The following is a 25,369-nucleotide window of genomic DNA, read 5'->3' as shown; positions in this document are numbered from 1 at the left end:
CTGCGCTGTGCCTCTGCTAAAAATAGCCAAGCCGCCGCCGCGCCGAGGAACAGCCGCCGCCGATCCGTCGCCATAGCAAGCGCCACGGCCACAGTTTCTTACACCGTGGCCCAGGGACGGCGATTTCAACATATTCACAGTGACAAGCTTTGCGCATATTCCGGATCCGCCCGTCGCCGCCTCTTGGCTGCCGCTTCTTCGGCCAAGCACGCCGGATACAATCGGCGCCAGCGTTGCGATTCCCGTGCTGCAGCACGACGAGCTGAGGATCAATGAGCTTCGCTGTGCCAAGGTTTGCGCAGTTTAGTGCAAACTTCCCGCATATTTTTGGTGATGCATTCATAGACACAGTGCATAACGGGACCATGCTGCAGCGAAAAATATAAATCTTGGACGTCAGTGATGAAACATCAGCCTCTTTTTTTTACAGTTGCTGCCGCCAGAAAATTTACAATCCAACAGGTAAGAATCCTGTATGGTCCATAAATTCAACATTTTTTGCAAAATCCCGGCTACAATTATTTGCCATGATCCTCACTCAGAAACTTCTGGCCGAAACGGGTACCCTGTTCGCATTAAACATTCAGCAGGAGTGGCGCGACTTGTCCAATGTAGAAAAGAACTGGTCTATATCAGTATTCATAAAACTGCTTACCACGAAAACTCATTGTTGGTAAACGAATGTGTTCCCCTGCCATTTCTGTGCTTTCGTGGCAAATCCGTGCGTATTGAATGGCTTCTTGTGTTGCTGGTAGGGAATAGTTGGGTTTGCAGCTAGAAATGAATAATAATAATAATAATAATAATAATAATAATAATAATAATAATAATAATAATAATAATAATAATAATATGATTTGTTTCTGCCTCAAGAAGCACAGGGACAGCGTAGCCACTCAAAACGCTGTCATCAACAGTTTCACTGAGCCGTAGCCCCTAGATACAATGCAACAGCGACATGCAATACAAGAACAATATATCAAACGCAATTACGGCTTCATGTTTCAGAAGAGAAAAAAAAGCACATCACTTATCACACTGACAAAAACGAATACGATCTTATCCGCACTTATGTACACGCAACGCAAATCACTGCCTCAAGATAAACATACTTGCGCACATTTAAGGTCATTATATGTCAAATAACAGCACAAACGATAAAACAATACTTGTGAATACTAAAGGGCTGCTTAATCATATCAGCATGGGCATAGAATGTTCATGTTGACTAAACACCCAAAACCTAAAAATCGAAACTCGACACAAATAGCAATTCATGCATCGCTTCTGAGATGCAGGTTACTATCGTCGGCAAATAGCGGAATTACGAACTTTTTCTTTACCGGCATACTATGAGCGACGTATACTATGGCTAGAAGAATAGGCATCATTACTTTGAGGAACCGGCGCAGAATGAAATGGAAGCTGGCGCCTTTGTCGCCTTTGGCGCCTCTCAGCGAGATCGTCCCACGTGTCATCGACCAGCGGTAATAATAAACATAATCCAGAATTCAAATCTAGCGCACTTGTTAACGAAACAGAGGGCAGAATAAGGACACGGACAAAGTGCTGTGTCCGTGTCGCTCCTCTGTTTTGTTCAGAAGTTCGCTAAAATAGAAAAAATGGATTACTAACACGCCCAAGCCTATCATTCAGAAGTCACGGTGAACACGGCTTCCAAGCGACAAGCGGTCGCTTGAATACACCTGCCCTATGGCGTCGATCGTGTTGTTCAAAGTTGATACGCCGTAACCACATTGATATTCCACTCACAACGTTATAAATCGTGAGAATAAACATGGTACAAAATGCACAGTGGTAACTCCGAGCTCACCACCGAAACCCGTGTCCAAATGGCAGTGGCTCTAAGAATGGCAGACTGGGCCGTGTTGGTGCAGCATATTTGAAGTGTAAGGCGCGAGGACGACAACGGACAAAAGGCGAAGTACACACACACGGAGCGCCACTTCCATCAATGTTTATTAGAAAATGAGCACAGTATATATATATATATATATATATATATATATATATATATATATATATATATATATATATATATATATATATATTGCCACGCCCGCTCCTTCTTTTATTTTGATGTGTTCGAGTTTGACCAGCAAGGACGGTTATCAACGCTCGACGCTGGCCGCGAAGCAGTGTTCGAGAAGCTTCGCGATTTTAGTAGATCGTTTTGTTAAGATTGCGCGCCGCACCCGAATGTTCCAGCTTTGTCGAGAGATAACGCCGCCACCAGCGATATTGCTGGAAAGTTCCATAGCGCCTGTATAAAAGCCGACGTGCTTGACCGCTTGTCAGTTGATCGACGGTCGACGCCCTGTTCGCCGCTATCAATGTACAGCGTGTATTGCTGTAGTTCTAGTTCTCATTTACCGGCCACAAGTTTGGCCAAATAAACAGTTTTATCCTGCAAACGCCGACTGCTGTCTTCGTCGACGTCACGACCACGTGACATCTGGTGGAGGTGCTGCTTCTTCCATGATCCGGACGCCCCCGCGAAGCGCTGACCCAAGCCGCGACGACGACGACGGCAAAGAAAGCCCGGATCGTCGAACGAGCCGCAGGCAGAAGGGACTGCAGCCAGAGTACGGGCTCCTTCTCGAAAAAACCAGGCAGCCCCAGATCCCAACATCGACCGCAGCGACGATGACCGACCCCGTACAGCCTGCGCCGATCCTTCTCCGGCAGCCCAAGGAGCGCCAACCTTCCGCGGGTCGTCATTTGAAGACCCGGAAAGCTGGCTCGAAGCCTGGACAAGCGAAGACGAGCTACGACATGCGTACTTTGCCTTGGAAGACGCCGCTCGTACCTGGTTCGAGAACCAAGAGCGAACCCTGACAACGTGGGACACCTTTCGCGCCAGGTTCCTCGCGACATTCACGAGCGTCGTCCGGAAAGAGCGTGCTGAGGCTCTGCTCGAGACCCACGTGCAGATGCCGAACGAAGACGTGGCGCTCTTCACGGAAGAGATGACAAGGCTGTTCCGGCATGCAGACCCTGTCATGCCCGAGGACAAGAAGGTCCGCTTTCTTATGCGAGGAGTCAAACAGGAGCTCTTCGCCGGGCTGATGCGGAACCCTCCATCGACAGTTCAAGAATTCGTCTGGAAGCAACGGCCATCGAGAAGACGCTCGAGATGCGCACCCGACAGGACAATCTCCGCGCATTCCAAGACAGCGCAGCAGTTCATGCCCTCGGCTCCGACGACTTGCGCGAAACGATCCGAGCCATCGTGCGAGAGGAGCTGCGAAAGCTCGCACCTTTTGCACAGCCCGAAGTGACGTCGATTGCGGACGTTGTACGCGAGGAAATCCAACAGTCCCTGGGTGTTCCTCAGCCGGCACCACCGCAGCTGCAAGCAATGAGCTATGCTGCTGCAGCCCGACGCAACGCCCCCCCTCCTCGCCCACGTCAAGACGCCGCGCCGCACCAGCAGTTCCGCCGCCAGGCACCACCGCCGCCACCACCGACGTCATACCGCCCGCCAGCCGGTCAGCGATACACGCCGAGGAAGACCGACGTTTGGCGCGCCCCCGACCATCGTCCACTCTGCTACCACTGCGGAGAAGCCGGCCAAACCTACCGCCGCTGCCATTATCGACAGATGAGACTGCGTGGGTTCGCCGTCGACGCGCCGCGTCCACAGCAGGGTGAACGACCACGTGACATCGCCGACTATCTGGCAGGAGCGCAGTGGACCGCCCGAGGACCTTCCCGATCGCCGTCGCCAGGCCGCTACGCCTCTCCCCGACGCCGACCATACACTGGCCCAACCCGGGGCCGGTCACCTAGCCCACATCCGGAAAACTAAGGGCAGCAACCGATGGAGGTGCGGTTGCTGTACGACGAAATACCGAAGACCCTCCGCCGCCGACGCCGCCGCCACGACGAAGGCTTCAGGACACGACGCGAACCCCTGACGACGAAATCTCGCGGACCGAAGTAGACCTGACGACGCAACGTGGAAGCAGCGGAACAAACCGACGTAGCCGTGACCCGACGCCATGACCTAACTGCAACGCAAGACGACGACCTAGCGACCTCGACGTTCTTATCGATGGCCACAGCATCACAGCCCTCGTCGACACCGGAGTCGACTATTCTGTCATCAGTGGACCGTTCGCCACGAAGCTGAAGAAAGTTAGGACAGCCTGGGAAGGCCCCGAAATCCGGACAGCTGGAGGTCACCTCGTAACGCCGGAGGTAATCTGCACAGCGAGACTCGCCATTAACAACCGGATTTATCCCGCGAACTTCGTAATCCTGCCGCGTTGCTCGAGAGATGTCATCCTTGGTATGGACTTCTTAGGCCTTCATGGTGCAATCATCGACCTGAGGTCTAAGTCAATAACACTGTCCACAGAAAAGGCACTACCGCCGCACACTCCGCCAAGAAAGCACGCCTTGAATGTGCTGGAAGACCAGGTCACCATTCCCCCTCGCTCCAGCGTCATCATTTCCGTTGGCACTCAGAAATCAGCAGGCCTGGAAGGCGTTGTTGAAGGCGACCAGCACCACTTGATTAACCGCAAGATTTGCGTCGCAAGAGGAGTAGCGGAGCTGCGGGCAGGGAAAGCAACAGTTATGCTCACGAATTTCAGCAACGAGTACAAGCACGTGAGCAAAGGCACGACGGTCGCCTACATCGAAGAAATCGTAGAAGCCAGCAATGCTTTTGGCCTCACCGAATCTCCCGAGCCTACTCCGACGAATAAAGCGCCGCAACCAGCTTTCGACATCAATCCCAGCCTTCAGAAGCACAAACAAGAACAGCTCAAAACCCTGCTCTTGCAATACAAGGACTGCTTTTCGTCGTCGTCAAGAATTAGGCAGACTCCCGTGGCAAAACATCGCATCATAACAGAGGAAAGCTCCAGACCACTCCGTCAGAGCCCGTACAGAGTTTCGACGCGAGAACGCGAGCCCGTGAAGAAACAGGTCGACGAAATGCTACGCGACGACATCATCCAGCCGTCGAAGAGTCCGTGGGCATCCCCGGTGGTGCTAGTGAAGAAGAAGGATGGGACTCTACGTTTCTGCGTGGATTATCGTCGCCTGAACAAAGTCACGAAGAAGGACGTGTATCCCCTTCCCCGGATAGACGACAACCTGGATCGATTACACAACGCAAAGTACTTTTCGTCGATGGACCTCAAGACCGGTTACTGGCAAATAGAAGTCGACGAGAGAGACCGAGAAAAGACTGCTTTTATAACACCAGACGGCCTGTTCGAGTTGAAGGTCATGCCCTTTGGTCTTTGCTCGGCACCTGCGACTTTTCAACGGGTTATGAATACAGTACTGGCCAGCTTGAAGTGGCAAACGTGCCTCGTGTACTTGGACGACGTCGTTATGTTTTCCTCAAACTTCGACGAACACCGTCGGCGCCTTGAAGTTGTACTTCAAGCAATCAAGACCTCCGGACTCACCTTGAAGTCTGAAAAGTGCCGCTTCGCCTACGAGGGGCTCTTGTTCTTGGGTTACGTCATTAGCAAGGATGGTGTTCACCCGGACTAGCGTAAAACAGCTGCCATCGCTGACTTCCCGACGCCCACCGACAAGAAGGCCGTACGCCGTTTTCTCGGCTTGTGCGCCTATTACAGACGTTTCGTCAAGGAATTTTCACGGATCGCCGAGCCACTGACGCAACTCACGAAGGCCGACGTCGAATTCAGGTGGGAAACGTCGCAAGTTCAAGCCTTTCAAGAATTGAAACGACGCCTGCAGTCGCCTCCCATACTTGCGCATTTCGACGAATACGCGATACGGAAATCCACACCGACGCAAGCAGCGTAGGACTCGGCGCCGTCCTTGTGCAAAAGACCGACGAATTCGAAAGGGTCATCAGTTATGCTAGCCGGTCGCTATCAAAGGCAGAAATCAACTACTCCACAACAGAAAAGGAGTGCCTGGCCATCATCTGGGCTACATCGAAGTTTCGCCCCTACCTCTACGGCCGGCCCTTCAAAGTTGTGAGCGACCACCATGCCTTGTGTTGGCTAGCTAACTTGAAGGACCCTTCAGGTCGCCTCGTACGGTGGAGCATACGACTTCAAGAATTTGACATAACCGTCGTTTACAAGTCCGGAAGAAAACACTCCGACGCTGACTGCCAGTCCCGCGCCCCCGTCGACCCACCGCCGCAGGACGACATGGAGGATGACTGCTTCTTGGGAACCATAAGTGCCGAAGACTTCGCCGAACGACAGCGAGCGGACACAGAACTCAGGGGCCTTGTGGAATACCTCGAGGGCAGGAGCACCGTTGTTCCCAAGGTATTCACGCGAGGACTGACGTCGTTTTTCTTGCGCAACGGTGTTCTCCTTAAGAAGAACTTCTCGCCGCTTCGAGCAGATTCCCTTCTCGTAGTGCCCTCGACATTGCGACCAGCGGTCCTCCAGGCTCTGCATGACGACCCGACGTCTGGACACCTGGGTGTTTTTCGCACGCTCGCAAGAATACAGGAAAAGTACTACTGGCCGCTCCTTGTCGCCGACGTAACTCGCTACGTCAAGACCTGCCGGGACTGTCAGCGACGCAAGACACCGCCGACTAGGCCAGCCGGACTTCTGCAGCCTATCGAGCCACCTCGACGGCCGTTCCAGCAAATTGGGATGGACTTACTGGGGCCGTTCCCGACGTCCAATACCGGAAACAAATGGATCGCCGTAGCTACCGACTACCTCACCCGCTACGCCGAGACAAGGGCCCTACCCAGAGGCAGTGCCGCCGAGGTAGCGAAGTTCTTCGTTGAGAACATCCTCCTGCGTCATGGCGCCCCAGAGGTCCTCATCACCGACAGAGGTACGGCGTTTACTGCTGACCTAACTCAGGCAATACATATACATAGGCAATACATATACAATACAGATACAGCCAAACAAGTCAACGCCGGACCACAGCGTACCACCCACAGACCAATGGCCTCACCGAGCGGTTAAACAAGACCATCGCCGACATGCTGGCCATGTATGTCGACGTCGAACACAAGACGTGGGACGCCATCCTTCCGTATGTGACCTTCGCATACAACACGGCCATGCAAGAAACGACGCAAATGACGCCGTACAAGCTAGTCTACGGAAGGAGCCCGGCAACGACGCTCGACGCAATGCTACCAACCGCCACCGACGAAGACGATCTCGACGTTGCCGCCGATTTGCAACGCGCCGAAGAAGCTCGACAGCTCGCCCGCCTGCGCATCAAGAACCAGCAGAGGGTCGACAGCCGTCACTATAATCTTCGACGACGCCACATGGAGTACCAACCCGGTGACCGTGTGTGGGTCTGGACGCCGATACGCCGACGTGGGCTCAGTGAAAAACTTCTTCGGCGATACTTCGGCCCATACAAGGTGCTTCTACGTCACGGCGCTCTTGACTACGAGGTCGTCCCGGACGGCATTACGAACTCCCACCGACGCCGCGCACGACCTGAAGTCGTCCACGTCGTGCGCCTTAAGCCGTTTTTTGCGCGTTAGCGAACCTGGGGACTCCACTTTTTTCTTTGTTATTGTAATTTATTTGTGTATGCATTTGTTTTTTTTTCCTTTCCATGTTCTGTTGCAAGCATCAGGACGATGCTTTTTCAGAGGGGGCAATGCCACTCCCGCTCCTTCTTTTATTTTGATGTGTTCGAGTTTGACCAGCAAGGACGGTTATCAACGCTCGACGCTGGCCGCGAAGCAGTGTTCGAGAAACTTCACGATTTTAGTAGATCGTTTTGTTAAGATTGCGCGCCGCACGCGAGTGTTCCAGCTTTGTCGAGAGATAACGCCGCCACCAGCGATATTGCTGCAAAGTTCCATAGCGCCTGTATAAAAGCCGACGCGCTTGACCGCTTGTCAGTTGATCGACGGACGACGCCCTGTTCGCCGCTATCATTGTACAGCGTGTATTGCTGTAGTTCTAGTTCTCATTTTCCGGCCACAAGTTCGGCCAATCATCATCATGTAGTCGCATTCAAGTAAAACAACTCCTTAGATAGTGAAATTGATGCCATGCTAACACACTTATCGCCTTCTTCGATGATTTTGTTGGCCTCACTGATTAATGTTACCCATTTATCGTGGCTTCTGGGCGACAACAGCAGGAGCGAAAGTCAGGACAACATTGACAATCACGGCGATGAATTGGGAGCTGGCCTTCGCTGCCATTTCTGACGTTGTTGTTATGCTGTCTCAGTCTATCATTCAGGCATTGCTCGGTTTGGCCTACGTACTTCCTACCACACGACAAGAGGATCTCGTAGACCACACCCGTCTGACTGCTGACGTACTTGTTTTTGTGATTCACGATACAGGCCAGAGCTCCTCGGAGACACGGGTTGGTCATCCTGTAGAGCCTGGAAAACTTTAACGGTACAGAGAAGACCACCTTTACATCAGCATGTTTTGCGACCTTCTTCAAATTATGATACATGCGATTCACTAGAGAATCACGGCTAGCTTTACATTCTCTTGAGGCGGCTCTTCGTTCATGTGGCAGTTTAGCTTCAGCATCTTTTCCGCAACAGACACCAAAATGGCCTGCGTGTAGCCTGCCTCCTCTAGACGGTCAACCTGCGTGAGGAAACTAGCTGTTGCTCTGTGCGAGCAGGACTTCTCAAAAGCATTCAGCAAGCACATGTTGGCGATGCTACGTTTGACGAGCTTAGAGTGGGTGAGCTAAAAACTAGCAGTGGTTTGTTTGTACGCGGCTCGTACTGCCAACATACATGGTCATCTGATAAAAACAATCCTAGATCGAAAAATCTTGCAGTCGAAAAGACCGAAACTTCGTGTGTCACTTCTATGGGAGATAAAATATGCCAAAAAGTTGTCAGACTGTTGTTAACGGCTTGGTTGGCGTCAATGGTCTTCTTGTCTACGAGCACTAAAAATCGTTCACGAATCTAAAGACCTTGATGACACCGCTACCTTCGAGAAGGCTGGAAATGGTCCGGCCCGCACGAGCTAAAAATAGGTCGCTTAAGATTGGTGCTTAACAAGAACCTATGCAAACGCCGCTCTTTTGTAGATAAAAACTACCGTCCCACTCAACGTAGGTAGAACTCAGATAAAGTACTAGCACTGCCATAAATTTTCCTTCTGGTATACCAGCGTCATTTTGAAATGACAGGGAGCCGTATCTGTCCAAGCTATCCTGGACGCACTGAAGCAATTCATTCTTCGGCACAGAATAATATAGGTCTTTCAAGTCAATAGAGAAGGCATCCAGGGTTACCTCCGCTTGACGGGAAAGAAAGTTAACTACTTCGACGGAATCTTTGACCCGATAGGGGCCGTTTACCGAGAGAAGCTTGAGCTTCTCGAGCAGGAAGACATCAAGACACTTCTGCCACGTTAGTGAGGGACATCAGGAACAGCACATCAGGTACACTCCAGGTTTCATTCGCGAGTACCGTCCACTGCGTCAAAGCCACTCACTTGACTTGTCCATCCCTCGTGCAGCAGGAAATATATTACCGTTCAGGTGGTTTTCGACAGCTCCAGAATCCGTTAAACTTTTGCAAACAGCATGCGACGAGAGTCGCCGTTCCGCGGATGCGTTTCTAACCTACACCACGGCGGCCGTTTCATCGCCATTCACGCGTCACCATGTATGGTCCAAGTCAGCAAAGTGTACGTAAGATGTGTTGCCTTGACAAGCGCAAAAAGAATTCTTTTTTTTTTTTGCTTGGTCACGTAGAGCTCAGCGCAATCTGGCCAAGCTATCTCTCGCATACTGTGGCTCGTGTTGTCTGCGTGCCACCATTCACTGAAGCAGATTTTTGCTCTCATGAAGACTGGAACGTGCTTTCCCGTGTTTTTTTTTATTATTGCTTACTCAGGGAACATAAGCAACATCAATGCAAAGTGACGCAAGCGCATCAAACATATCGACGAGACGACGTGCTCGCATGTGAGCATCGTCGACGGTTATTTTTATCTTAGCGCTGGAGTGTGGGTTAAACTAAAATAACTAGAATCCGGTCACAGCTTCCCATCGCGTTCTATCGTATTTTACGTCGACAATTCGTGCAGTACACAGGTATACCTGAATGAAGCACACATCAAGCAACCGAACCAGCTGCGCTCAGAGAACTACAACTAAGATGGTGGTGACGCCGCTTCCAGAAGCTCGTGCATGCGCACATCATGTGGGGAGATCGGTAGAGCATCGGACGCGTTGCGCAAAGGCTTCTGTCCCTACCGGCGGCAACTTGACTTTGCGCCCACTTCAATTTTCTCACATTTATGTCATAATTACTACAGAACAGTTAAAATACTACAAATAATGTCCCCGTTCCCAGGCTTCCTTGTTGGTTTTCGTTAAGCTTGTGAGTAACAAAGAAAAACGAGCCCTTGATAAATCCCCCTCTTTAACTGCTTCGGTTCCATAGCTCCCAAAGGTTATGTTTTATATTGTGGTTTAATTATGGTTTCAATCGATGTTTAAACTATCGCTTCTTATGTATATAATGATCGCTACAGTGGTTATCTTCCAGTTGTTCGTAACTACGTCTATTTGTTCGCAAGGCCTTCCTGAAAGCAACACCTACATAAATGTCTATTTCCGCACGGTCACCGTGCTTATCCCTTGCATTCATTTTAGGGACATCTATCCCTTTACTTTCTAAGTATACTAGTACGTTTAGTGATACTAAGCCCCTCATGGATAAACGCATTGTTTGATTGATTGTGAGCGATTAGGCGGCGGCCATATCTTTACGGCGGCAAAACGCAAAACCAGCCTAGTACACGCGTTAAAGAGCTCCCCCCCGGGTGATGAAAAGTATTCCTCTATGCCCATAATTAGACGACACTCATAATTACACCGCGCCTTAAGCAGCTAATGCCTCAGACTTTCCTTGTGATGGTTACTGTTTGTCAAGACTGCTTACCACTCGCTTGCGCTCGTATTATTTCCTACCCTATTTTCCCGACATTTATTTGTAAGACAGCCATGTCTGCTGGTTACAATCGCTTCGTCCTGCAGCATAAAAGTACTTATCATGCGCATTCTTTCGCAGTGGGGTGACTACAATCCACGAGACAAAAGTCATCGGCACCTATATCGACGGCAAGTACGCGCAGATCCTGCAGAGCACCTCGCGCCTCGTGTCTGTCGCGCCCTCAGCCGCAGTGAGCAGCACGCCCACGGCGGCGTTTCGAGCACCCGAAGCGACTCCCGCCGTCCGGCTGCCAAAACTAGAGCCCTCACCTAGCCCGAAACACCAGCAAGTGGTACGCTCCGGCACACTCAAGGTGAGCCCGCATGCAATTTTGAAGAAGGTGTTTCCATGGCAATGCACGTCACCGTCACTTATTATTTATTTATTTATTTATTTATTTATTTATTTATTTATTTATTTATTTATTTATTTATTTATTTATTAGTGCAACCTACATCGCCCAAGTGGGCATTATTGCAGGGGGATAGAAAGGAAAAACACAGTTTTACAGTAAAAAAATGGCACACATTTGCGCAGAAATGCCTGCGTATTCACGAAAAGCACACATCTTGTAGTGATGAACAAAAAGCATCGGCTGGAAGATCAACAACACACGCATCCAACTTATTCCATTCACCAGTAGTGAAAGGAAAAAAATAATTAGCGAAGACACCGGTACGACAGCTAATCTCGCGGATTTTTTGAATGATCATTTCTATGTGACACGTAGCCTGGTCTCATCATGTATTAACTCTTGTTGATGCGAATTTCATCACAAAAGATCGAATGGAAAAACTTTAATCGCAAGAATTTTCTGCGCTGCTCAAGAAGTTTCCATCCTGAGTTGCCTTTAATACAGGTAGCACTGGTATAATAATAATATCTGGGGTTTAACGTCCCAAAACCACTATATGATTATGAGAGACGCCGTAGTGGAGGGCTCCGGAAATTTCGACCACCTGGGGTTCTTTAACGTGCACCTAAATCTAAGTACACGGGCCTCAAACATTTTCGCCTCCATCGAAAATGCAGCCGCCGCGGCCGGGATTCGATCCCGCGACCTTCGGGTCAGCAGTCGAGCGCCATAACCACTAGACCACCGTGGCGGGGCAGGTAGCACTGGAGTTACAGTTATAATTGTCGCTGACAAATCGTGCAGCACGGTTTTGTATGCGTTCAAGTTTATAGATTAGAGTTTGACCAGGAGTATCTTATACTGGACAGACATATTCAAGGATAGGTCAGACATTTGTAACACACAAAGCTTCTTTCAGATTTTTTCGGGCAGACTTGAAATTGCGTTTAATAAAGTTTAACACACCGTTGGCTTTGCCAGTTACGTAACCTATATGCTTATTCCAAGATAAATCGGGAGAAAAGTATACACCAAGGTATTTAAAATGCTCAACACGGTCCAGTTGTGCTCCTGACAAGCTGTAGGATGTTCGTCGTACTCTTGTCACGCCATACCAATTTTCGTATATATTATGTCCACGACACGGCCGCAAGAAAACCAAGACCGTGATATGTCAACCATGCCGTGCATGACATGCGTGTCATGATTTTCATGTAATGCCCGGTCATTTATGTTCGCTATACAGTCCAACGTTTATAGAACTTGTTTCAGTTGCCAAACTCCCCGCCTCCGCCGTACTCTGAAAGCGGCGCGCAACCGACTTCCGGTGCAGGTGGCGCTACTGCAGTAACAGGCTCTACGTAGCAGACGGCGAAGCGCGAGTGAAGGCGGCGGACAGCTGCGATTGTCCGCGCATATACTGAATTGCTTATCAACACAGTTGCGAAAACGACTTATTTTTCCGTTAAGGTAATCGTGTTAAATGGTACCGTTTAGCAACAATATCTGAGACCGGGTCTGCTCGTGTTCTGTGTTACGCGAATGACAGTAGACACCGTGAGCATGACCGTCGCTGCTGCTCTCGTCATGTTCATTGATATACATACATTAGCGTTGCTCACTGGCTAAGTGCAATAGTGAAATACCAGAAGAGCTGATTTCACTAACCTTTTTTTTTGCCTGGCTATTAGTAGAGTCTGTAAAGATTCTTGTAGGTATTTGGAAACAAATACCTCATTGCATAATTTCGTCGGAAGCTCATAGGAATAATAACATTTATTGCTTTCCCTTCATGCAATCCCTCCTCTGACAGCCTTCACTTTGCCCAATTACAGGTTTTATTGCAATTCGAATTACTGATCATGTGAAGTGCCCAAAGAACGGCAAGAATACCGGGAAACGTCACTGCACATTGTCGTTATTCATATCAGTATAAAGCAATGTAGTAGCCACCGTAATTGTATAGGGCGCAATTGCAGAATTTCAGTCTCGCCAGCGCGTGATACGGAAAGTTATTGATGTGCCACTCGATGAAATGTGATCGCGGTGAAACGGGATCAAGATCAAAGCTGTCAGTCATGACTGACTCGATCATTTGTGCAAGTTGCGGAAAAGAGCTAGTCGCGCTCGATGAACTAAGTTCGGACCGGCGCGACTAGATAAAATGCTCGGTGCCCGTACTTTGCTACTTCGTTGCTCGTTAAACAACCCCAGGTTTCCGAATTAAATTGTCCGCGGCCCTCCACTACGGCGTCTCTTATATATGCCTGAGTAGCTTTGGGACGTTAAACCCCATAATCAAATGAATAAACGTTTCCTGCAATTATTACTCACATGTTACCTTGACTGTGAATCAGTGGCGTAACCAGGGGGTGTGCTCAGTATTTCTATGCCGCCCACTCCCCGGGAATTCAACTTCTCACCAAGCCCATGCTTTCAGTACATCAGTCTCTCCGAACTCTGTGCTTTAGAATTAGCCGAACACTATCATTAAAATTCAATTAATGCAAGTGAGAGATGGTAGATTTATAGATTACATTACGTTATGTCAAAAAATGCGCATGAATCACATGTTTATTTGAAATGTTTGCGAGGTTGCTTCAGTATTTACGATAATTACACACCTACCTCTGAAGATTTTCAGGAAAAACGAGCCATTTCCTGGATTTCATGACTTGCTTATTAATGATACCTGACAAAGCCAGCGAAAAAAGACGCATACACGAAGGAAGGAATAGACAACACCACGCTGGATTTACACTGACATATGATTGAAAACCGCACTCCATAGGCGTGCTCAGAGGGCGGGGGGGGGGGGGGGGTGAACGCCCCCCCCCCCCTCCCTAGTCACCTAAGAAGAGGGAGGCGCAAAATCTGCCCCATACATTGGTTTATATCATATTTTTCATATTTCAGACAACCAGTATACATAGTTGTCTAGGGGATCCGCGTAAAGGCAAAGAAAGCCTGACAAAGCGGCCGATCACCAGCGTACACACACGAATAACCAGTCATACATGACATAACAAAACTGAACAAAGGGTGCAATCAAACATCGCGTTTTTCCCAGAATTCAAGTTAGACTCAAAGATATGTAAATAATTATGAATAACACACAGAAACATAAAAAAATCACAGCATATCCACGGGGTGAATGATGATGAGTGGGGCGAAGCTACGGAGGGAATCATCTGTAAACCGTGAAACTCTTCCGTGAAATGCGCCCAGTACATAATATAAAGAGTGTGAAACATCGTGTATATATTAAACATCAAACTTTTATTGTACTGTTGGTTTACGTGGTCCCTTCATTATCACTTGTGATCGGTGAAATGCAAGGAAGAAGTCCGCTCCCGAGCGAAAGAGCGCCAAGAGCGACCGCATTCCCCGCTCGCCCTGTGCGAATTAAAGGCAACGCTAGAGGGAAGACAGGACGCGCGTTCCACGACGCGAGGTCGGTAGCATGCCCAACGAAAGCCAACGGAACGCGATCGTGCAAGTGCTCCGCCTTCGCATCGCCTCATGGTTCCATTTAGCGTCCCAAAACCAAATATATTGCTCAAGGTGTGCCTTGCGTTTTTCGTAGAAATAATTTCTTTATCATGTACATTAAGACGAAAAGTTGAAAGCTCACTAGAGTGTATCGCCCGCAAAGTATGTCTTTTAGTGTGATTTAACTCTCGTACGGCAGGGTCCTCGCGCCGTTGCCGGTCCACCTCGCCCGTTGACGATCGGGCGAGGTGGCTACATACAACTACTACTACTACACTCATGGGCGTCCGGAGGGGGGTGCAAGGGGGGGCAGCTGCCCCCCCTTGGAATTTTGGATAATAATTTTCTATGCAGTAGCAGTAAGCTACACCACTTGATTAGCACACTCCAGTCCCGCATATCCGCGTGAAACATCATTCAGGATTACCGGCCAACTTTGCACGTTACATACTGCTATGGAGTAATCTTGCCGGTCATGTCACGACAATGAAACAAAAGCTACCTATGCTGTATGCCCCCCTCCCCCACCCTCTGCTGATGCACCCCCCTGGAAAAAGTTCTGCGGACGCCCTTGACTACACTTTAAGAAAAACATCTGGCGTTCTTTCGTTCTGCTTTTACAAAACATCTGGCGTCTTTCGTTGGTTTATTTCATCAATCAACGGCGTTTTGAACAAAATTTTTATTGTTTAATCACGCACAGAAGAAATCTCACCAGGCACTACCTTGGAGGTAAACAATGGCTGCTAATGGGAATGAGAGACAGAAGAAGTCGGCTTTTAGCTAACACTTACACTTCTACTTCTACTAACGTTTCCTACTGGAACATGCCAATGGCTGCTAATGGGGAATGAGAGACAGAAGAATTCGGCTTTTAGTTAACGCGCACGCTGCGAATTTTTTATTGTTCAACAACGCACAGGAGAAATCTCCCACCGGCCCCACCTTGGAGGTCAAAGCGTAAGACTTGTTACGGACTACTACGACGATGACGACTACGAGGGACGAACGGGTGCCGCCTTAAGGAGCTTCGCCCCTAAAACGAGAGCAACTTATACACAACAATAACCACGAAAAAAAAAAAAAAACAGGCACGTGCAGCATATGCAAGTTACGTAACATAGGAAGAGGAATCGAAAGTGGTGTAAGTCTGTTTGGATTTTTAGAAGGAAGGCGTGTATCTTTTTTTTTTTTTGAAGACATGAACGGAGGAGCTTTCTTCAATTAATGCCATCACGGTGGGGTGCTCGTTAAGAAGTGGAGAAAACATGCACCATGCTCTCAGCAAAAGTACAAAAAAAGGATATAAAACATCAAGTTTGCCCTAACTTAACGTCTCCTTCTCTTTTCACGGTTTTCTCAAGTTCAGTATGAAGAACTGGCTCAGCAAGCTGCACTGCTACAGTACATTTGCTTATTAAGTTGCGATTTGTCTGGCCGCCTTTTATCCCGCCTGGTCATGCTGAGCCCAAGAGTGCCGCGGTCATTTGTTTGTCCTATTGCCGCTGTGCAGCCCGGCACAGAACATGTCGACATTGTGGATGTGTAACATGTGTAATCTATTTTGCTGCGTATTACAAAATCTGGACTATCTGTTCGTCGACACAACGCAGTGACGCATCTGATCCGGCGTGCCGATACGATAGCAGCCGTAGCAGCGGCCGCATCGGCGCACCTAGCTGAAGCCTGACGCGACTACAGCGCCACTCGCCGCCTCCGCATGCGGCGGAGCCGCGCAACAGTGCCGAGTTTTCAAACTGAAGTAGTTCTAGAAACGTTGATACAGTCATCTTATGCCATAGCAATTTCGGTATGCATCACATTAACGAAAGTGCCGGGAGGGCACAAAGTCGTAGTCGACTACATAGAGACAGACAGACAGACAGACAGACAGACAGACAGACAGACAGACAGACAGACAGATAGATAGATAGATAGATCAGACTAGATAGATAGATAGACAGACAGACAGACAGATAGATAGATAGATAGATAGATAGATAGATAGATAGATAGATAGATAGATAGACAGACAGACAGACAGACAGACAGACAGACAGACAGACAGACAGACAGACAGACAGACAGACAGACAGACAGACAGACAGATAGATAGATAGATAGATAGATAGATAGATAGATAGATAGATAGATAGATAGATAGATAGATAGATAGATAGATAGATAGATACGCTCAAAGTGGCAGAGGTTCGCTAAGAAATGTTTCGCATTTAATGGAGAGATACAGAAAGAAAGAGAGAGAAAGAAAGCATAGCATAATAGACTTGTTGAGTATCGTTTAGCACGGGGTGGGAAAGGAAGTGAGTGTCAGGAGGAGTGATGGGAGGGTGAGCAGAAACAGCTGCGCTGTTTCCTCAGTCTGCGCACCACTAGTGCGCAGCTGTCCCACGTTCCTTCTTTTAGTTTTGCTTTATATTTTCCACGTATGCATTTTACCGACATCATTTCCGTGACGTAAATGATGTCAGTGAGGTCTCGGTGGACCCCGGCATAAAACGTTTTCGTGTTAAAAACACGTATGTATGAGTGAGCGCCTCATGTGAGCAGTGTCCAATAGAACTCTAGGGTCCGCGTAAACGTCATGTTCTTTTACTTCTTGTGATATGAACTAACATTTGATCAACGGCGAGCTTTCGAATTCCGCGGCACTTGAAATCAAGATATTTTATTGGAGGTTGCCTTGCAGGAGGTTGCAAAACTTTGTTGAAGAATTTTGTTGGAGGTTGCCTCGAAGGAAGGTCTAAGCATGCGGCAAAGGGGTGTGTGTGTGCGCGCGCAGTGGCGTACCAACTTGTTCACGAGTGGGGGAGGGGCCTCGAGCACGCACGCACGCACACAAACACACAAACACACACACACACACACACTATATATCACACACTACACTATATATATATATATATATATATATATATATATATATATATATATATATATATATATATATATATATATAATGTACAGGCGGGTTCACGCCTGTACATTTTGTTTTCTTTGCTTTTAGTCCAGCTAGTGATTCTGCCATGTTATAGTTATTGTTAATATATTCAGTAATATTATCAACTAGCCCAACTTTGTATTTTCTTGAACATTCTCAGTGGATATGAAATTAACCTAAATAGTGCGGTGTTTATTATAAACAGGCCATTGAAATGCACGACGCATTTCACATTGCATAGGCTACGCCGTTTTGAAACGGCGCCACTTGGTAACATTTTTATTGGTGGTTATTGCTCGAGCGAGCAATACGAAATATTTATTTTTTAAAAACGTGCCTCGTACACAAGCGTGGCGACTAATTAAGAGTACACAAAATAATTTTTTGCGTGTAATACCAGTTGTTTTACAGAGTTTACTCATCATACTCGTGACGTGTTTATCACATATCATGTGTTCGTCAAGGTAGATTTATACCAGTTTGGGTCTGTTAACCCTTGTTACTAGCCCTGAACCATAATTTCTCAGAAAAGATAAAGACGCGCCATCTGTATGGATTACAAATTTAGCTTTGATATCAATGTTTCGGATATAGTAAACAGTGAGTGTAAACAGAAAAGGCGACAAAGCGCTTCCCTGTGAGGTACTGCCCCCATCTGAGAATTTACCTGCAAATATTACAATCTGAGTTCGACGTTGTAGATACGATGAGGTTCAAACCTGCTATGCCTCCAATACCATAAAATTCCAACATTCTTAACAGAACGTTGTGGTTGACGAATCGAACGGCTTTGGAGAAATCTAAAGATAGGCCGTGTGCCACTTTGTGACATTGAGTTTTGTAATGTAACCTCATGAGCAAGAAGAGCAAGCTTCGTCGATATGATCTTACGGAAAATGTTATGAGTGGGAAGTATAAGAATATAAAGGTCAACAAATGGTGCCTTCGGCGTCACACTTTGACCTTTTATTTCTGAGAGCGGGGGCAAGGAAGGTAAGTGTGCCCTTACCACTCTTCTTCTCAGTAAGCATGGCTATGCAAGCGGCAGAACCTCACACTTGTATTGACTAGAGCTGGACTGGCATTACAACAAAGTTGTCCGTTTTTCTTTTTTTCTGTCCCGTATAAGCCAATTGCTTTTTATGATCGGTACAAGTCTTCCGCGTCATGCCCTCAGCGCATGTTCGTAACGCGATGCAACGAAAGGAGCTAAAACGTCCTATCTCGCGATGACTCCCCACGTAGTGTTAGGTAGAAGATCAAGGTACTAAATTATTTCTGATACTGCCTTTCCTCACCATTACTTCTTCGCTCTTGGTTGTTGGTCGGTTCTAAAACAGCTTGCTTTTCACGCAGCGTCACCAAACCGGGAAACTTACGATGTCAGAATTACGAGTACGCACTAACCCGCCCATTAGTGTTAATATGTCGAGCAAAACTTCATTTCTTTCGTCCTGTTCCGAACGAAAGAGAACATGGCATCGCAACGATCGTTTAACAGAGGCTAGTCGTAGCAGGCGGCGAGAATGGATTTATTTGCGTATAAATAATAACTTCAGGGCTTGGATAACGTCGTTGAACCGTTCGTACGCGTATACAGAATCGCTCTGTAAACTCTTCTTTGTTGACGATGTGTTTTTTTTATCGCCCTAGCCTAAGCTACTAAGGTCGTTGCAAGCTACAGTGTCATCAGCCAGGCGAATAAGATTAATTCGGAAACACAGGCGGAATCTTCATCCACCGTCGTTGCGCGTCAGCTCTGCCCAAGTAACATTCAGCGCATCTGCGCGCTCATCGACTCACTTCAGCCAAGGGGATTGGGCAGGCAATTCTGTACGTTTTAGAAGAAAAAACAGATGCATTTGCTGTGAACTGCAGTAACATTATTGACTGAAATCTTCATAAATGCTTCTGGTTCCCGCCCTAGCTTGCGTCGACGGTGACGCAAATTTGATTTCAGGTAGAACAGAATAAACACAGGACGGAAGACTGACGCCGAAGAGCCCCCGCTCAGCTGTAGCCTCCTCCACAATGCAAGAGCTCAAGGTATCAAAGCGTTGCATAGGCGACTCGCACCGCAAAGAAACGACGGTGCGTGTGGTGAGGCACGGAAAGCGACCTTCACTGCAGGAGCTGGGGATACATCTAAATTTTATAATCTATTTTGGTGACAGTTGTGTCAAACGAAAACTTCGCCATAGTTGTTGGTTTGCCACTGCGCTGTAGGCAAAGAACGCTCACAAAAGTGGGGGGGGGGGGGGGGTCTCAGCACCCGCGACTCTTGGGAGTGAGAAAGCCAGCGCCCCCCTTGCCCCCCCCCCCCCGGTAGATACGCCTATGTGTGCGCGTGTGCGTGTGTGTAACAAATATGTGTATTGCAGTGCCGCCGTGCACGACGCAGTATTGACCGCCAACGATGTGCGCCTTTATTTCATAGTTGATACGCATTTTAATCAACAAATGCAGAGAAGAAAGAGGTTTTCCCATTCGGTTTAGTGATGTGACTGCTATTACACAAGTGAACATTGTGAGGAGTGCTGTTCTTTTGCTCTGCCCAACAAAAACGATACTGCTCGCAGGCCACGAGGGAGGAACGGCTTAGGGCACGCAAGTTGGGCGACACTTCTTCAGCGGCGCTGCAGTCATCGTTCCGAAGTCCTGAGACAAGCAGCAGCCGCCAGCTGTTTCCGCGGCGCACGCAGTCGCTTCCAGGATCAAGGACTAGCCGCTACCGGGCTGTGAGCCGTGAACCGCTGCAGTCTGACTTGGAAGACAACACAATCGTGGTCACCAAGGGACGCCACCAGCAGCAGCGGCACACGCCTCTCCTGGCGGCGGCCGGGACGCGGCTGCGATACGTGCCGGCTAGGAACACACACACGGTATGTTGTATGGAATGTGTTCGCGCTCTTCCTGAACGCTTTAGTGGATTTAGCGCGGCTATGTGCACATTGTATTCTTTGTAGATTATATACATATTCGGCATGCGTGTAAACGTAATGAGATGACACAGAGAGAGAAAGGAAAAGTAATATTGCTTCTGCTGAACACAAAGCTTTATTTATTTGAATTGCTTCAAAGATAAATCAATCATACCGACTGTCAGTATAAGCTGTAGCGTCAGGCGTTCGCTATACACGAGACGTTAACTACATGTCAATAAATACTTGTCACTTATTATTGAAGACTTAAACCTGAATGCGATAGCAACAAATTACAAAGTCACAACAAGAACACCAAGCAGTTCGATACTTGCAGCACGCCCATCAACCGCAAACGACCCACGAAAAGAACACGCACAGGATGACGAACTAACAACGGTAAGAGCTCGACAGGTGAAGCGCGCTGCGCTGCTCAAACACAACGAAGGACGCTCGAAAAGAACGCACATGTATACACAGGACGAACGCGAACTAACAACTGTCCCAGTTACTGACTCGTGTTTGAGCAGTGCGCTACAAACCAATGCTCTTAGATATTTTTGTTTTCTTGAAAACAGCGGCGCGTGGAATGGCCCCATCCGCGTCTCCTGCCGGGCGGTGGCGTTCGACGCATTGTTTACCCGGCGTTCCACATCGCATGTGGGTACAGAAATGGGCCACCTTTTAGTGCGCGTCTACAGGGCAGTTTTCAAACAGAAGCAAGACGTATCACTGCGTTAAAGAGCACCTTGCGGGCAATCGCGCGAGTGATACTGCACACGCGGTAACGCCTCCGACATCTGCATACCGCCAGCGTTAAACGGTGTATATAAATAGCTGACCATTATTCTACACAACCGGTGCCGCGTGGCCGAGTTGATTAAAGCGACGCGCTGAGGAGCGAGGGGTCGCAGGTTCGAATCGCGGTGGCACACTTTTCTTCTCATTTATTTTTCTTTGTTCGTTTTATTTATATATAAATACGTATACATATCCGGGGCATGACGGCAACGGAACGAATCAGCCGTGAGTGTCCATATAATTGTTATCGCAATAAAAGCTTTATTTAAAACAGTTATTCCTTGTGTTCAAAGGAACTATTGTTAGAGCTTGCCTTTGTATTCTTTGATGACCTGTTGAGTAAGTAAAAAAAAAAATTGGAAATGTTAACGTTATAATGACCGTATGCGAGCTGAAACACAAAATTTAATCTTCAGGCACGGTTGCGCGTACTCACATGGGGTAATCCACTGCGTCTAACTAGCTCACTCACAGATGTACAATTGTTGCATAATGCCATAATGGGTTGCATCTTGGCGGATAGCACGGAAACTCGAACGTTAAGGACACACAGTGCAGAGAGGAATGGAAAACGGTAGGCATAACATTAATGACCTAAAACATCCCTTTGCGCTGTCTTTGAAAAGACGTTTTTTAGCCGTTTTTAAGACGGTCATGCGTGATCTCTTTTCTTTTTGCTGTTTTGTTTTTGTGCATACAATTAGTGCACGTTTACAGGAAGCCCTCTCTGTTATAGTAATTACGGTTACTTTATTCTGTAATTACTATTACAGAGTGAGAGCTCAGCAGATTCACAGACAAAAGTGGTCACGTAATTTATTATGTAAAACGGAAACGATTCCTGTAGAGCATAAAAACGTACAAACCACAAAATAATATATGGCATGCAACAAGGTAACATTATACAGAAGCGGCAAAAGAACACAAACTATCGCGGTAGCTAAAATGCATCTATATAGTATCCAACCTTCAAAAACACTACTTTTTGCTGCACGATTCATCATTCGCGAAATTGTTGTCAAACAACTAACGTTTCTCGCACTGGCCCGTCCCATGTTCGGTGATGCAAGCTGTAAAAATGAAAATAGAAATGTGGGCAGGACATAACGATGTTTTGGGAGAACTTCAGAATGGATTTCGAGTCGGCACGCGTTTAGACGATAACCTGTTTGTTCTCACTCAGTCTATAGAAGTATCTGAAATAGAAAATAAGCCCTTGTACGTGGCTTTTCTAGACATCACTAGGGCATACGACAACATTAATCAGGAAATTTTGTCCGGTGTATTGAAAGGAATGGGCATAGGCGACGATTGTATACAGCTTTCGAGGGAGATATACCGAGAAATTTCAGTTTTCATAGAATGGGAAGGAATATCTAGCAAAGAGAACGTTGAACTTAGCTGAAACAGCGATGTCCTTTGTCCCCGTTGTTATTCATGTTGTACATGGTGAGTATGGAAACAGCGCTAGAAGGTAGCAACATTGGTTTTAATCTGTCACACAAATAGGGCGGCGTGATGATTAAGCAGGAGCTTCCAGGTTTATTTCATGCGGACGATATTGTCTTATTTGCGGACAGTCGAGATGATATACAGCGGCTGGCGGATATATGCGGAAGGGAAGGTGAAGGTCTTGGACTAGGATTTAGTCTAACGAAATTTGGATTGATGGTATTCAGTGATCCCTGTGATCAGGTGGTGTCAGTACAAGGCCAAGAAATGCCGAGGGTAAGCGAATACAAGTACCTTGGAGTATGGGTAAATGAGAGTGATAGATACATGGAGGTACAGGAAAAAGCCTCGGCAGCAATAAGAAAGAGGAATGCTGCAATAATGAAGCACAGAGCGTTCTGTGGATACAATAGACCTTATACAAAATCTCCTGCCATCTTGCGGTCGCCGTGCGCATTTCCGCCATGTTAAAGGCTAAGCGCGCTCCGCATATGCATACACGGAGCGTGCGTATTCATTCATTCATTCATTCATTCATTCATTCATTCATTCATTCATTCATTCATTCATTCATTTTTATTTCCTTAAAGACCCCCGAAAGGGTATTACATGAGGGGTGGGTAAATATACAATCAGTTGCGCTGTCACAATGATCAATGTGAACTTACATTTGAAATGCTATGCATGAAACTTGATGGGCAGGTGATTGTGGCTACATCGTGGGAAAGGGCGTTCCAGTCTTTAGCTGCTCTGAGAAAAAAAGAAGCAGAAAATGTTTTAGTACGGACACGTGGGCGAAAATCTTGTGAAATAATGAGAGGGTTGCAATGCGTCGGCGATAAGACAAAGATGATAAGTTGCACTCTGCTTTGAGGGATGTAACGCTGTTGTCGTATGAGTACGAAGCATGAATGAATCTAGCTGCACGATTTTGAATAGTTTCTAAAGAATTTGTGAGACCAACTTCAGGCAGGTTTGATTGATTGATTGATTGATTGAGGTTCCAGATGGGAGATGCATATTCAAATTTTGATCTGACTAATGATGTATAAGCAAGTATTTTTACATGACTCGGAGCGTTGCGTAAATAACGTTTTAAGAAGCCCAAAGTTTTGTTAGCTGATGGTGTGATTTTAGCAATGTGAGTGTTGCACGACAAATTGTAGGATAGGGTGACTCCAAGAAGTGGTTACTGATTCGACACGGACATTAGCTATGTTATAAGAAAAGCGAAGAGGATTTAGACGACGAGTGAAGCAGATTAGTTTGCATTTAGTAGGGTTTAAGGACATAAGCCAGTCAGCACACCATTGTAGGATGTAGCCGCCAACGTGTGGCGGCTGATAGGAGCAGCAATGCCAACGTATTTTCGTGGGCCATGTTGCTCAGATTGAGGAAATTGCGATGTTGAAAAAACGTTTGGAGAAAACTAACCTCCATATTATTAGATTTCCTCACGGCCGCCGAGAATCAGCAGATCGTTCCGCTGCTCCGGCTACTGCTCACGACTAACGCCGTGTTTACGTTCGCCGTTGTTAATATATGCGGTATGTGACAGCATCGGCACTCATCAGGGAGCACTCTTTCATGCCATGCTGGAAACACAGTTTTCCCGCCGTGTGCTCGCAGGCACAGACAGGCCCACTTCGTGTACGAACTTCAAAGCTGCATCGCGGCTACTCGCGCATGCCTGCGCTGCTGCTGACATTAACTTGTTTATTACACTGCGATAAGAATTACATGTTAAACAGGTAGCTCGTGCGCGCCATTGATTCTCAGGGAAGGGACCGAGTGTACTGGGGCGTGTTGTTTGTAGTTTGTTTTCGATTGTGGAGTTTAAGAAGGTAATGTTTGGTGGAATGCTTTGCGCGCGTATTTCTTCACTATGCATATTTTTCAAGCATTTCATGTGGTATCACTGTCAGGTTCAGACGGGTGGCCTGGATGTCCTGACCGCACCCCCCCCTTACTTCTTTTTGGTTTAATTTATACCCCAAGAAGATCACATCAGGTTCTCCCAAAAGCTGATCCCCCTTACGAAAAATCCTGTATCCACCCCTGTGTGCTAGGAAATGTTAACAGGTGCTTCAAGTGCGTGACACTTTTCATATGAAACAAAAAAAAATGCGATTCTGGGAAATGTGCTACATTCGACCGTGGGTGCGCTAAAACTCGTTACGCGCTGATGTGGTTTTGCAGACTTTCAGTCGGCGACTCAAAGCCGCCTTGCCGCAACGGTTTGTCATTGTAAAGCACCAGTAGGCCCTGAAAGCGACGATGTGAACGAAAATATTCTTGGCGTATCGTGTTATATAGGAGCGCATGTCGAAAGGATATTCAATAAAGCATCAGCTGATCGGCATCTACTTCTTGGAGACACCAACACCTTTCATGTTCACTTTTCACGTGCGTGAGATGCAGAAATCTTTTACA

At 47.5% G+C, this 25,369-nt stretch overlaps 1 protein-coding gene across 1 annotated transcript in view; it reads left to right on the top strand.

Moving 5' to 3' along the window:
• Positions 1 to 25,369, top strand: part of LOC119382224 (mucin-5AC) — a 260,979-nt gene that overhangs the window by 212,506 nt on the left and 23,104 nt on the right. The window contains 2 exon segments of the mRNA XM_049412751.1: positions 11,035 to 11,269; positions 20,342 to 20,644. Coding sequence (XP_049268708.1) covers positions 11,035 to 11,269; positions 20,342 to 20,644 — 538 coding nt within the window.

The sequence above is a fragment of the Rhipicephalus sanguineus genome, chromosome 2, assembly GCF_013339695.2.
Source record: "Rhipicephalus sanguineus isolate Rsan-2018 chromosome 2, BIME_Rsan_1.4, whole genome shotgun sequence".
NCBI classification, from domain to species: domain Eukaryota; kingdom Metazoa; phylum Arthropoda; class Arachnida; order Ixodida; family Ixodidae; genus Rhipicephalus; species Rhipicephalus sanguineus.
Note: the sequence above shows the minus strand (reverse complement) of the source record. Positions and strands in the feature narration are given on the sequence as shown.